This window comes from Coffea arabica, chromosome 10c, assembly GCF_036785885.1.
Source record: "Coffea arabica cultivar ET-39 chromosome 10c, Coffea Arabica ET-39 HiFi, whole genome shotgun sequence".
Classification (NCBI taxonomy): Eukaryota; Viridiplantae; Streptophyta; class Magnoliopsida; order Gentianales; family Rubiaceae; genus Coffea; species Coffea arabica.
The window spans coordinates 6,171,040-6,186,014 of record NC_092329.1 but is presented as its reverse complement, the minus strand read 5'-3'; the positions used below and the strand labels follow the sequence as shown (position 1 = coordinate 6,186,014).

At 37.9% G+C, this 14,975-nt stretch overlaps 2 protein-coding genes and 1 long non-coding RNA gene across 3 annotated transcripts; 1 reads left to right on the top strand and 2 right to left on the bottom strand.

Annotated features, from left to right (window-relative positions):
• Window positions 1-2,309: 2,309 nt before the first annotated feature.
• Window positions 2,310-6,107, bottom strand: LOC113715008 (probable beta-D-xylosidase 5). Its single transcript, XM_027239156.2, has 7 exons — window positions 5,627-6,107; window positions 5,160-5,465; window positions 4,871-5,040; window positions 4,651-4,751; window positions 3,802-4,143; window positions 3,245-3,667; window positions 2,310-3,118 (listed from the first exon to the last, which is right to left on the bottom strand). The coding sequence occupies exons 1-7, from the start codon at window positions 6,083-6,085 to the stop codon at window positions 2,484-2,486; spliced, it is 2,436 nt and encodes an 811-aa protein (XP_027094957.1). The 5' UTR covers window positions 6,086-6,107; the 3' UTR covers window positions 2,310-2,483.
• A 1,592-nt stretch (window positions 6,108-7,699) lies between these two features.
• Window positions 7,700-10,426, bottom strand: LOC113714830 (uncharacterized). Its single transcript, XM_027238932.2, has 2 exons — window positions 8,802-10,426; window positions 7,700-7,972 (listed from the first exon to the last, which is right to left on the bottom strand). The coding sequence occupies exons 1-2, from the start codon at window positions 10,194-10,196 to the stop codon at window positions 7,961-7,963; spliced, it is 1,407 nt and encodes a 468-aa protein (XP_027094733.1). The 5' UTR covers window positions 10,197-10,426; the 3' UTR covers window positions 7,700-7,960.
• Window positions 10,427-10,871: 445 nt separating this feature from the next.
• LOC140016034 (uncharacterized) lies at window positions 10,872-11,611 on the top strand. The gene is made up of 3 exons (XR_011822364.1): window positions 10,872-11,207; window positions 11,314-11,364; window positions 11,457-11,611. It is a non-coding gene; the product is annotated as an uncharacterized lncRNA (long non-coding RNA).
• The last annotated feature ends 3,364 nt before the right edge of the window (window positions 11,612-14,975 follow it).

Sequence of the window (14,975 nt, the reverse complement as noted above, 5' to 3'; positions counted from 1 at the left end):
CAAAAAGAGAATGGAGTGAAGTCTTGCCATTGTAAGTGATAATTGAACGCCACTGCAAATAGCCCCTTGATATAGACATGCAAGATAGAGCTGGAGGATATTATGCAAATGTCGTTAGCTTAATCTGGATATTAGATCCATATGCATATCTTAGTTCTCGTTAGATACTGTGAATAATAAGATTTATATGCATATCTAAATATATCTATCTGTCTAACCGCAGAATAATTATCTCATTATAGATTACTCTTCACATTATTAATCTACTTGGGAGATTTATCACCCAAATGATTAGCCTAATACTAGTGTGACACTGGTTTCTATAGATACTTTTACGTAAACTACAAAATCCTGAAGTTGGGATATCCAAATCATGCTGTTATTATATGACAAAGAGCCGTTACCATTTCCCACTTATGTCTGTTGAGTAATTTAGCATATTAACTCGCGTACAAAAAATTTCCAAATTAATATAATTTCAGTTGATAGTCATTTCTAATGCTGTAATTTTAAATCTCAGTCCATTTACGTCTTTTTTTTTTCTTTTTGGTGTCACAAAGACTTCTAATCTGGTTTTTTTTTTTATCCTTCTCTCCTCCTCATTTTTTTTTTTTTTTTGACACCCCATTTGGATACATTCACTTAGCGGCTGATTTTCCTGACAAAAAGTGCATGCACAACTTAGTTTTGTGCTAGCTTTATTTCTTTTTAACTTCAGTTTATCTCCTCTTTGTTGATTGCAACACGAGGAATAGAGGATTGCTATTTTTTTTCATGTATATCGGAAAGGTATAACGTCGTTGATATAGCAAGGAATGAGCCCAGGAAGATGGTTGCTAATTGCCATGCACCTCTGAAGTTTCGTTGCATTATCTTTCTCTGCATTTTGCCGTCTGTTAGTGATAGCACTAGTACCTCACTTGGCATTTCAGTGTTTAGTTAAGTCTGGATTGTCTCTTTTGTAGTTTTAATTGTCTCTTCTTTCGTTTGATCCTCCGACATGAATTTTGATTTTGTAGATGTCATTTTTTTCGCATTATTAACTGGTGCCACATTTGATGGATGCCCAAAATGTTCTAGGATATAATCCCAAGATATCCCATGATCAATCAGTTTCTTAAAGTTCGTTAATAATACCATCTCAAATGAACAAATCACATGTCTATAAGACTATATAAAAGAGAACTAATCAATCAAGGAGAGGACTCGAATAATTGTTTAAGTTGATTTATTATAAATAAACCTATGACAAGGGAATGGCACATTTCTACGATCGAGAATGTAACTAAATGTCTTCCTAGCTACAACCAAAGCATTAGTCAATAAAAGATACACAATTTAGGGAGAAGACTATTTAACCCAAACTACAGATCAGATGCCCTGGTTTTATTGATAACTAGCTAATTATAAACCAGCACGGGAAAAAAATTAAATTAATTCCCGACGATTACTCTAAATTAGTAGATAGTTAACATGAACCCTGAACATGACAGTGAAAAAAACTTTGAAGACAACTATATGATAGGTCTAGCGAATTTCCGTCTTTCTTTGTTACAAATATGTAGTAACTCATACTTGTTTAATCAATTTCTCAAACATGGCTGAATAAGTAATTTAAATGAACACTTGGTGCCTCTAATTCTGAATTCCTCAAGAAATTGTAGAACTGAAACCAATCTTTTTATTTTTATTTTTTTTTGGTGTGGCATAACTTTAGTGTCTCATGATAAATCAATCTTTTGCTAACTTTAGTGTCTCAACAAATTTTTTTTGGTGTGGCATAACTTTAGTGTCTAATGTTCATCTTTTGCTAAGATAATTCAATCATCAGCCACCTTATCAAGAGCAGAATCTGTTGGCTCTCATAGAAATACTGAGTTATGCTTTTAATCTCAGGAGGGAACAAGGCCAACGGTATAAATTCTTTTAATTACAAACTATTGATACTTATCCAATAAACTCGATCTTCATACTATTCAATCATGAGAATTGAGAATTCTGCATGCATATCAATTCATTACTATTGCACTCATATCAATTCATAACTAGTGTTTGAAGGGTGGTAAAGATAGAGGGATTATAAGGGCTAAAACACTTATTTGAAAACCCGATGGCTGCAGCACGTACTTGAGAACTCAATTTATGCCAGGCAAAAAAACTACCAAAGATTTCATTCATGCATGGTTAAACTCGGAGCTTGTAAGTATATGTTATTGTACAACTACAGGAGTTTGTGTGGTAATTTTTTGTGTCACAAGTTCAAAAATTTTAGAACATTAATTGGAATATCAAAAGTTTATAAACTCAAATACGAATCAGCATCTATGTTATTTATATCAATGGAAAAAGGAATACCAATTAATACCACCCTAAGCAATCAATTCCAAAGTAGTAGCCTAACTAAAAGATAATTGCAATACAGCAATGGCTACCTAAACATCTCTAATAAGCTGCTAACAAAAAAAAAAAAAAAAATTAAACTCCTAATCCTCCTGGTTGAACACATATTCTTCGATCTCGATGTGAAGAGGGAATGAAGCATCGTTCTCTCCAATCACAATGGTATGCTCTCCAGAAGCCAAAATATTATAACCTTTGTAATCTATCAGTCCCAAATTCTTGCCGGCGTTCAAGTTGAATTTAGCCTTTACGCTTTCTCCGGCAGGTACAAAAACTTTCTCGAATGCAACCAACTGTTTGATGGGAGCATCAACAATGGCTTGCGGAGGAACCCAATAGATCAAGAGGGACTCACTACTATCCCTTTCCCCAACATTTGCTACCTTAACCTCAAACTCAATATTTAGATTGTCAGAGTTGATATCATCAATCAAAACTCCGGGGCATGCAGGCGCTTTAGCACCATCAGTGTAATTGAGGTCACGGCAAAATTGAAACTTGTTCAGCTTGATGGACAATGATCTCGTTGTTGTTACCACGGAATGCTTAAATGTGGTATAACTCAGCCCATGCCCGAATGGATACACAGTTGAGCCACTGTAAAACTTGTAGGTTCTACCCGGATAATTCAATTCCTTTACTGGCCTCAATGGCATTGATGTCATTGGTATCTGGTTGACATAATCGTTCTCAAACCATGTAAGGGGCAATCTTCCAGCTACAAATAAAAATTGCAAATTGTATTAGTAAGATAAGATTCGACTTTTGGCTTAATGATGTTTCATATCATGATAAACAAAAAAAAGTATTAGCATTTTAGAAGGAAAAAAGAAAACAGGCGTACCAGCATTGTATTTCCCATGTATAACATCTGCAATGCCTTGGCCACCCTTTTCTCCAGGATATCCAGCCCAAAGGATAGCACTAACTCTTGAATTATTTTTGGCGATAGAAATGTCAACACCACCGGCAGATAGGATTACCAGAATAATAGGAGTGGTGGATTGCCTTGAAATTTGATCTATTAATTCATATTGATAACCAGGTAGTAGAAGATTTTCCCTATCAAGGCTCTCAGCCTCAACTGAGGTATCTATTCCAGCAACAATGATGACAGCATCCGCTTTTTTAGATGCTTGGACTGCTGGGAAAACCAAACTATAATCTCTACAAGCAACATCTGGACAGCCTGGTGCATAGTACACATTATCATTCCCATAAGCTTGTCTGAATGCATCCAGTGGGGTGGTATATTTGCATGGTATACCTACACACAAACACAAATCAACAAAATTATGCAAATTAAGAAAGCATTTGTAGGGAAAAAAAAATCAATCTCTATGCAAATTAAGAAAATAAAAAAATAACAATGCTTGATTTTGTTTGTATTTCAACAATTACCAGCATAATTGCCAATCATAACTTTAGTGGCGTTGGCGTGTGGCCCAACCACGGCAACTTTTTTAACTTTCTGAGCATCCAATGGCAAAGTATTGTTATCATTCTTGAGTAGAACCACTCCTTCGCTGGCAGCTTCAATGGCTAAATCAATGTGGCTTTGAGAGCAAATGTCATCCTTGCCCAGCTTTTCAAACTGTGGACTGCCATCAAAGTGTCCAAGCCTGAAAAGGACGATGTAGAGGTTTTTCAAGACTTTGTCTATGTCTGCTTCCCTAACTTTTCCTTGGTTTACTGCATTGGCACCATACTTGGTATAATATTCTCCACAATCCAAATCCAAACCTGAAATGACAACAAAAACAGAAAGAAAAATGTTAATTACTCACAAAAAAAGCCAAAAAAATAAAATGGGACTTGAAATTATTAAAACAAGAATATTAGATGGCACTGAAAAATGTGAATAGAACAATCTTACATAGGACTTACAATTCTTCACACAACACTATTACAACGTTTCAAAATTGGAGCTGTACACAATGTTAATACAATTTTTAGGCATATTTACAAAGTATCAAGAAAAGAGCAATAAAATAAACAAAATCTTTTGTGGATGTTAATGAAACATGTCTATGTCAATCTAGATCTCATCCTACATTCTTTACATTTTTAATCATGAGAACTAAGTTATGTATGTCAATCCATTTTTCAGTTAGTAGTAGTTTCTGCCTTATTTATATCTTAACTAAAATGCGATGAAAGGATAATTAGATGGGATAATTAAACAAGAAGGTAGAATAATGGAGTAAATGGTAATAAAAGAGCACAAAAGTAAAGCAACACTAGACCAACCAGCTTTTAGAACTTGAGCCATGGCGTCCTCTGGCGCATCATTGAGAAAATGGTGCCTGTTGACCATTACATCGATAGAATCACAATCGGAAACAATATACCTGAAAAATAAAGAGAAAAATCAGTAGTCAGTCTTGATAATTGTCATTGCAGATATCATAAAAACCAAAATCATGTTTGTTAAGGCTGAAACACAAAGTTTGTGATGTTGAATTAATACCCATGAAGATCCCACTCTCCTCTAATGGTGTCATGTAGAAGTCTGTGATCTGCACAAGCAGGAATGCCATTGATTCGATTGTAAGAGCACATAACACTAGAAACATCGCCGTCTTTAACACACATTTCAAATGGCCTCACAAACGTTTCAATCATATCCTGCTCTCTCACCTTGCAAGTCAAAATAACACATCAACAAACAAACAATAAGCAACTAGTTACGTTCTATAAAGTATATATACATGGAGTACATATCGATGTCCAAAATTTCTATGTTGTTTACAATTTACCTCTGCATCAAATGTTTCACGTACAACTCCATACCAATTGTCAACATCATATGCTGCGTAGTGTTTACAGCACGATGCAACTTTGAGGGGTCTAGAATTCAAATCTGTAGTGTTTTCAGTGCCCTCAACATCTTGCAATCCTCTCACGTAGTTGGAGGCATATGTCCCAACCACAAAAGGATCTTCCCCAGGTGTCTCCAAAGCTCTTCCCCAACGAGGATCCCTCACAACATTGATATTTGGACTCCAGAATGATTTCCCAGACTGACCAAAATTGTTCATGGCTCTTGCTTCCGTAGAGACAGCCTGTAATGCAACTTAATTTAGTACGTCAAAAGTAAAATTTCAGGACCATATTTATGAAATTTTCGAAAGAAAGAAAATCTGCAAAATGAATTACTGTGCTTTTATAGTGAAATACAATTACTCATTAGTTATCTATTGATTTATTCAAGACCAAAATGCACCTGGCCAACAGCTTTCCAAAGCGACTTGTTGAAAGATGCAGCCAAGGTAATCGGGGTGGGGAAACTCGTTGCACCAGGGATATTGTCATTGAAGAAGGTTGTATTTGTGCCAACGTCGGAGACACCATGCAATGCCTCGGACCACCAATCGTAGGCCGGTAGCCCAATTCGGGGGACTCCAGAAGCTCTATTACCAAGCTGCTCCACTTTCTCCTCCAATGACAACCTATCTATGATGTCTTTCGCCCTTACTTCATAAGAAAGTGATTTATCACAGTAGGTGAAATGCTCGATATTCAAGCCAAGGTCTTTAAATCTTTGTGGATGACAAGCATACTTGTATACCTGGGTTACTGGTATCCCCGTATCATTGACATATAACATTCTAGCTGTAGCAGCAACAGGAGCAACAGAGCATAGAGTGAATATTGAAAGAATGATGAAGCAAAGCTTTTCCATTTTTTCACTGTATCAGATGAACTCAGGCTACCTATCTATGATGACATAGACGATGCTCCTTTAAATACAAGTGGATGGGAGGGTTAAACTAATTCTCGTCTAGGATATCCAGAAATGGATGGGAGGGTTAAACTAATTCTGGTATAGGATATCTCACGTATTTTTTACCAGTGTCTAGAATAATATCACTATTTTTACCAGTATCTATAATAATATCACGATGAATATAATAATTAAATCATGAAACTTGTGGTTAACAAAACCAATTCAAAATATTAGGTTGTATTAGATTACGTAATTAGGATTCTTGGAGGAATTTCCTAGGCTAATCGGTCAAGTGTTGTGCTGATCAATAGGTGTGATAACTGGATATCCTTTGCATGCATGATTGTGTACCTAAATTCTGAAAAATATTATCATATCTGGATTTAGATAAAATATTGATAATCAATCTGGTATAAATCAGATAGTGTTGTTGACGGTTAGTATGTCGCTGAAGCAAACGATGGGATTCTCAACGATATCTTATCTCAAATCTTGTAGACTCAGTCAACGGGGAAAAACCTAGTACTAATTATTTGGATTGAGAATGTGACACATCTTCAATCTTAGTTAATAAGATTAGCAGTCTGCATAATTCCTTTAATTTGTGGTCAATATCAGTTTTCCTTTATCGGGTTCGTTGGTCCAGTGGAACAAGGACCCTGCAAAAATTTTCACGGCTAACTCAATAGCAATGGAAATGCTTTATTGATAAGTCCTTCTCTGCCATACATATGAAACAACAAACTTCAAGAAAAAGCTTTCTTTTTTCAATGGAAAATTCTCCAAAGTTGAAATATCCTCTTGCCGAAGTCCTGCTGAGTTTAAATTGCAATTTTTTCCGCTTAAACAACAACTCACAATATTTATGACCTCTGACATTTTCATTGCAAAAGACGAATGAATATCTTGGACAAACACGAGCCATTTTGTTCAAGTGAATTATGAGCAGCAACTGTGGCTTGCGATGAAACCATGACAGAAATCATTTTGTAGGTGATGATTATTTGCAATTAGCATTCATGAGAATGAAAGACTAGATGAGCAGATTAAGATAGAAAGTTAATTAGCATCCAAAGTCAAGAATATGTAATTTTGGATGGGAATGGAGGGGCTAACAATTGGATGCTCATAATTTGAGTTGTTATGGATTAGTGGTGTAGATATTAACATTAATAAATGATTAGAAGTACACACTAATTATAGCATTGTACGAGTGCAACACCAATTAGCCATTTTGTTTTCAAGTACCATTTTCTCCTAGACAAGTACTGCCACCTCAATAAGCCCAACATAAGTGAATACTAAGCTTGCCGTTTTAATTCGCAAGCTTGCCGTTTTAATTCGCAATGGATCTTCTGTACCACACCCTGTCTCACATCCTGTTTCACTCCTTATAATCTTGCCAAGTGTTCCTTGATAATACAATTGCGCTTGTGTTTATATCCACATCTTCTGCTAAGGATAATACGACTGTGCTTGTGTTGAAGCTAATTCGATGGTATTTCAAAAGGAATAAAAAGAAATCAATGGTCTAAATACCTCTTGGAATCAACCCTTAGCCATATGAAATTAGGAGAAAACTTGACACCTCACATTGCCAATCTACTGTCCAAACCTGAATCAATATTATACAAGATGCCTAAATACAAAGCATCAACATGCGATGCTAAAAATAGATAACGTCTTCTGAATCAATTTCGCACGATGTTTTTCACTCCAGAATATACAATATGTCAATTGGTTGTCGAGTAACTGCAATAAAAGCTTCTTAATGGTCTCTCCAAAGTCCGTTTTGCAACTTGGAGTATTAATTGGTTTTGCTTCCAGACTTCATCGATGAACCTGATTACAAGGAAGGTGGTTAGTCAGAGATGCAAAACATGGAAATTCCTTGTATAATCAGACCCCACAGAAAATACTCTTTAGCATGGAATTCCAAATATATATCAGTTCAAAAAGACCATTAACTCCCATAGATGAGCACTAGACCTTACGCTTTATTGAAACATAACAAAGTGAGAGGCCCTGTTTCCGGGATGCAATGAGGTAGACATAAGACAAGTCAGGCTAAACTGGATACACCAGCTCTGTGCTAAGCTGACATTTCGTGGGGTATCTATGGCATTTGAAGCAGTTATCGGATCACCAAAATAAAGGCAAACATTACTTATGACTGCAGGATCACTCGGAACAAGATAACTTATGCTAAAAAGACAAGGCAAGCCATGGTGAATTCCAACCACGGTTACAATCTAACAGAACTTCCAGATGAACTTTGTAAGGTATCCAGATAAATAGATCAAGCAAGAACAGGCTTATGGTCAAAACGGAAAATTAGATAGGATATTGAAACAAGAATGTAGGACAACGTTCTCCTCTGTTTTACTTTCTCCTGAGGCACTCACTGACTCGTAACATGAACCAACAATAGCATCTATAGACTATATGCATGTGTAAAGGAATGAAATTCAGCTTGAACTACTACCACATCAATAAGATACCGCAAAGACCTTGTTAAAGTTAAAATTTCTAATATCTCTAGCACGATTAGTGGCCCATTATTTCAATTAAATTTCTCCCAAATCTCTATCCTCATCAAGGCCATGCAATCGAAACTTAAAAGATGAAAAACACAAGTAATCCAGCATGAAAAACCCAAACAGGAAATCACCTGAGTTGTCCCATTTGAGCTGCATAGCTTTCCAGAGGTTCCCCCTTTTGGCATCCAAACAAGACCACCATCTCTTGACTCTCTACATCTCCCCGACCGCCCACCACGTAGCCACTTGGTTGCTGTCAAGTTTCCCTCTCTGTTGTCATTTAGTGACAAAGCCTTAAAGTCTGTTCTAATATTTGGCCTCAAATTATTTGAAACCCTCTCCTTATATGCACATCCTTCTTGAATCCCTCTTCTAGTCCTCCCCCTCTGAATCTGGCCACCATTCCATTCGCTTTTACCACTCAAAGCTTTCTCCTCTACCTCCTTATCTTTTCCCTGTCCCAATTGTACCTTACTACCCTCCTCAGAAACTCCTTCTTTCCTATTATTATGGAAATTTCCCCGATAATGACCTCTAAACCTCCCTTGACTGTGTTTGCTCCCATTACCAACTAAAACACCCTCCTGTACCACATTTTCTGGCAGCACCTCCACCATACTCACATTTGCTGCTTGGGCGATTCCTGGAGCTTGATCATCAGCAGTTAACAAATGTACAGGAACTTCCTCCTTATGCTCATCATTTTCCGGCGGCATTTCCACCATACACCGACTTAAACTTCCTCCCATTCCGCAATCATCATCACCATTTCTCCTGCAAACTCCTCCCCCCAACGCCTCGTGATCAATGCATTTCTCGCCACCTATACTGACGACATTCACTTGTTTTCCCCTGTTTTCCTCATCCACTGCCTCTAGGGGGCGCACACCCAAGTTTTCGTCGGCCCTTCTATCATCCCCGGTGGTATCATTTCTCTGCAATTCTCCCCAATTAGACCCCTCATCTTTCCATCGACCATTTTCTCCGCCGGAATTTCTCATATTTTCGTGTTCTCTTCCAGTTAGGGCCCCAGCCATCATCCTCATCTTGGACTTACCCCGGTTGTAGTACGTCTTTTGCTTCCCCTTAATTCTGTTCTCCATTACTCTGCTATCAGCTCTTTCAACCCTCAAAAAAGCTCCCCGTTTCGACTCCCTATCCTCGGCCCCAATTCCTCCCGGACGATTTCCATCCCCTAATACGCGCCTCCGAGGCACATAAATCTCCCTTTTACCCTCAATTCTTCGCTCTCCATTTTTGCTCCTCTGTCCATCAAACTCTTCCTTCTTCGGCTTTTCCGGTCGTTGTTGATTCTGGGATGATGATGTTGTTGTTGTTTTCCCTTGTTGATGCTCTTTCTTTTCCTGTTCTTGGTTTTGCTGCTGCTGCTGCTGAAGCCATCGCTCTTGGAGCTGGGTCAGGGAGACGTAGTTAGAAGGCAATGATGGGTATTTTTTCCTCCTGATCTCCTCTTCTTCTTCAGTGGTGGCGGCACCGACGACCTCCATCTGGGAATTCTCAATCATCCAAAAATCGCACAAACAACACAAAGAACTCCATGGCTGCCGGCAACGAATCCAGTATATTTAATTGAATATCCTTTGAACTGAGTCGAAAAACAAACATTGATTTGTTGCAGAAGAGCCCTAGTAATACGGTTGAACTACTACGTACCTCAGCTGGGATATTGCTCTGAGCTGAGAGGAAAAAGAGGAAAAGCGAAAAAAGCAATAAAAATGACAATCAATAAAAAGTTAAAAACTGAAAAAGCAAAAAGACGGTTTTTCAACATAATAAGTAGATAACATGGCAACTCCATTCAGCCAGAATTTTCGTCGTCCTCTCACGTGCCCGGCATGTGAGTTGAGAACATTATGCTGCACGCGCATCGCGCGATAACGTGCCAACAGTTTCTTACGGGTTCTCATCTTCTCCTCTGGCAGTATCCCATGTGCCTCCTGCTGCGTCGTCTGCCGCGTCCCTTCTTCCCAATGCATTCTCTCTCTCCTTCTTCTGGACAATGTTATCCATTTACTTTGGACGAGGGGCCTGGACGGTTGTCAGAGACAACCGTCCCAGGCAGTTCACGGCTTGGATGAGGTTTCAAAAATTTGTGCGGCTCAGATCACATCTTGTAACTCGATTTTCACGCCGTGTGGGACCCACAAAAATGTTGTTCTAGTGTTACTCGCTGTTGTTCTATTGTTACACCTTGTACAGATGATGTTACACCATGTACAAATGGTGTTACACCTTCCGGAGCGGTTGTTCTGACAACCGCTCCAGCCCCGCGTCCATTTACTTTAGGGTTAGATATACAGAACAACGAATACCTCTCCACCGCTTCTCCTCTCCGCCACTTTCCTCACCAAAATTATACGACCAAGATCTTCGGTAGCGGTGAGCCTCCTTGTTCTATGTTGCTCTGTTGCTTGTCCAACTGCTCTGAACCCTGGTACAAGAGCCTGTTGAGATATTTGATGCTCAGCAGTCCAAATCCTCTGTCATCCGTTTGGTTCTCCTCCTCCTCCTTCGCTGTAAGTTTTCTTCTTCCTGTCCGCTGAGGTGCAATCTTCATTGTAAGTTTTCTCTATAAGTTTTAGCCTAAGGTTGATGTTTTCGTCCTTTGTTTTGCTTGGCCAGCCTAGGACCTTTTTTTCCTTCTGAAGACCTTCTGTTTTACTCTCGGGAGAGGTACGATCTTGCTCTTGCTGAGTTGTGCGTTTAGCTTTCTTTCCTTCTACTTGCTCTGTGTTTGTGAACCGTGTCCTTTCCTTGTGGTTTAGTGGTTCCAATATCTGGTCTACAAAGGTTTGCTATTGGCATGTGTTCTTGAAGAACTCTGTGGTATCTGCCTCGAAAACAAAAAAAAAATATCGCTCTGTCCATGCTCTCTGGGGATATGTATGGGCTTGGGTTTGTCCATGCGCAGTTGTCCATTTGGAAGGTTTGGCTTTTGTTCCTATCTGATGCGTTTTGTCCCCCTTCTTCTCATCTGATGTTTTGGTCTCTGGAGTGTTACGTGTATGTACTGCTCAGGCTAGATTTATTCTGTTTTGGGACCCATCCTTTGGTGTGTAGCTTGTGTTCTGAAAAAAAACTATGGTGTGTGCCTCAAAAAATTAAAACTCTGTTGTACTTTCTTGCTCTTTTCCTCTGTATTTTTTGGGCTAGAGTTGTTATGTTGCCGTTTATACCAACCACTACAGTTAAAGATTTGCTTCTTGAGAGAAGTGTGGGATTATGTACTACGTTTTGGTTTTCTATGTCTAAAGAATATGTATTAATAACCCTTTGTAGTTAGGCCAACGCACCTAATTGCCTTACCTCTTTTTTTTTTTTTTTAGAGACCGAAGTTTTAGAATGTAATTGCTCTGCTTACCATTCCTTTCCTGCCAAACCCCTTTTGCAGGTCCCTAAATTTGGGATGAACTAAACTTGATTTAGTCGCATCTTGCCTTCCATTTAGTTGTCACAAGTATATCTCAACTCCCTACTCCTGACCATTTTTAGTCAACGATAGAAATAGTGTAGCACATTGCTATTATATGCTTAAAAGTTGCTTAGTGATGTGATTGTTTGCACATGTGAATCAGTGTTTTCATTCTACTACTTCAATATCACTTGAAACAGCACCTTGTACTTGCCTGCAAAACTAAAGATACTTTCATATTGCAGCTAAAGATCTTGTTACTCGATCCATTAGAGTAATGATGGATTCAGGGTGTCAAGAGGTATGTCACTGGTCCTGCTGCATTAGGAATTTGCTCTTTTTTTTTCATTTTTTGCCTTTGCTAATGCATTATGGGCTTTCTACTTCTCTTTGCAGTGCAAAGGAAATTGTATTGTTGGAAACTAAAAGTAAAAGGGAAATGTAGGGAATATTACTGGGAGATGACTTTAGTAGTGGAAAACCATCAGCTTCAATTTGGGGATTCTCAGTAAATTCTACCCCAGCAAGTACAAAGCTTATAGTGCCAGGAATGTATTAATCTCGTGATCCACCTTTTGGCTTCTTAGGAGTTGAAGGGGGTGATTTTTAGCTACATGATGCTTGTCAATCATCCCACTTATCAAACCTCTATTATTTGACTGAGGCTAGAATAGTTGGGGCTCATGGTAACCTTTTATACTGCAATCAAAGAATCGTAACCATACTCCACCCTCTCTTTGATTAATATACCCTTCTTTCGTTATTGCATGCTTTCCCTCACATTTGCACAAATATACATAGACACACATTACACCAGTAGTTCTGATAGCTTTTTTGGCAACTACTAGCTTTGGATGGTGTGAGGAGGTTGTCTTATTTATTCAATTGTTGAGCTTATCCCAAATATATATATATATATATATATATATATATATAGAGAACTGTCATTGGTTTCCTGATATACTTTTCCTTTTTCTGTTTTTAAATGGACTAATTGGTCATCTAGACATGGTTGTCAACACTTGCAGATGCAAGCATCTTTGACAGGTTCCTTTTCGTTGTTGACTTGGAGGTTTCTTTACTTTGTTAACTTGGTTTAGGACAAGTCAAGCATTAGATATATCTTGAACAGATGTCATGCACCTGTTTACATTAGCAGTTGATCTGATATCAATGAAAAAATCTGTTTGCATTTTGGTTTTGGTTGTTGATTTTGGCAGAAAATGACCATTAGCATTTTGGGTGAAAAGAGGAAGAATGGATTTTTTTTTGGGCTAGAAATTTTTGAGAATACCAGACAGTGTAACACAATCACTTTGTAGTTTTAAGTGGAAATAGCAAATCCATTTTGGATGAGTTTATATAGATATAAACAATAATAGTTTTATTTAAACTTAAAGTAGTTACTAAAAAGTCTTTCAGACCCCTTGTTGAAACGAAATTTCTGTTATTTGCTTATATTGTGTTCTTTCTTTTTTATTTTGTTTTGTTTTGTTTTGTTTTCCATTGTGTTTGTTTATAAGCACTTGTTCTTGGTGTTTTCAAGATTAAGTTCTTGATATGGTTGCCAAATTTATAGCTGCCCATCTTTCTCAACAACAACAACCTGATTTCCCTGATCTTGCATTGCCTTTGCCAGAGTAGATGCAAGCAAAGGGTGATGACAAGATGAAAATTGGAATATGAGAGAGAAGACACTCAATTTATGTCGAGATGTAACAGAGTAAGAATTGTTCTCCATCTAGAAAAAATCCAAGGAGAAAAAGAGTAATTGCTCTATATATTCTTGACTGGTTCTTTTTGTCTGCATGTCTTATATTCGTTTCCTTCTTTTAAACTGTCCATCTGACTAATGTGCCACTTTATCCTCAATTGTAAGTCGTCCATTAGTTATTAAAAAATATATAATTGATATTTTTTCCCTTTCCATATATTCAGATAAGAGAAGCTGTAAGGGATGCTGCTCTAACATTGCCCTACTGGAATAATTACAACAAGATGCAGAATACAGATCTGAGGTATATCCTCCTGAATTCTTAAAATGCCCAACTCTATTTTAAGGTTTATGCACAAGTATAAGTGAAGTCTATTTGGATGATTTATTGAATATTAATGTTCGGGCTTTTGGTTTGCTAGGATTCAGACTTGGGAGTAGGTTTCATGAGAACGAACCTGTTGGATTTAGTCATTGCTTTATGAAGGCTAAAGAAGTGGTGCGCAAATGCTAAAGAAGTTTTTTTACTTTTGCTTTTGTCTCTCTTTAATTCGAGGTTGTTTACTCTACCTCTTAGATGGGTTGAGGCTATGAAATGGTCAGGACAGGATAATTACTTAGCAGCTCCTACTGTTCCATTTACAGGAGACGGTTTGGAGGCAGGATTACAAAAAAAGTATGGACCATTGATCTTTCTCAGAGTACACAATGCTGGCCACTTGGTTCCTATGGATCAGCCAAAAGCAGCATTGGACATGATACAGAGGTGGCTACAAGGCAAACTCTGAAAGGTCCAGCACTCCAGTCTGAGCTCTCAATTGAGACGCATGTGATGGATTACTTGAAACACAACTTGAAATGCTCATCACACAATCTTTGTATTGATCTATTAATTCAACTGCAATGTATTGATTTGCGAATGGAAGTCAAGCAGATATAAAAATAGATGTAAATGGATGTTAATTGTGGAGCTGATTTGGTTCAAAGAATTGGCCGCAGTGTGTCTTAAAATGCCATGCCGCATCACCGCATGGCATTTCAGTTTTTAAAAATCATGACAGCTTGCATTACTGATCCCCAAACTCAGACAGGGAACTACGCACATGGGAGTTTTCTTAGGAGACCACACAAGGGAATCCAGTGAAACAAAGCTGACAC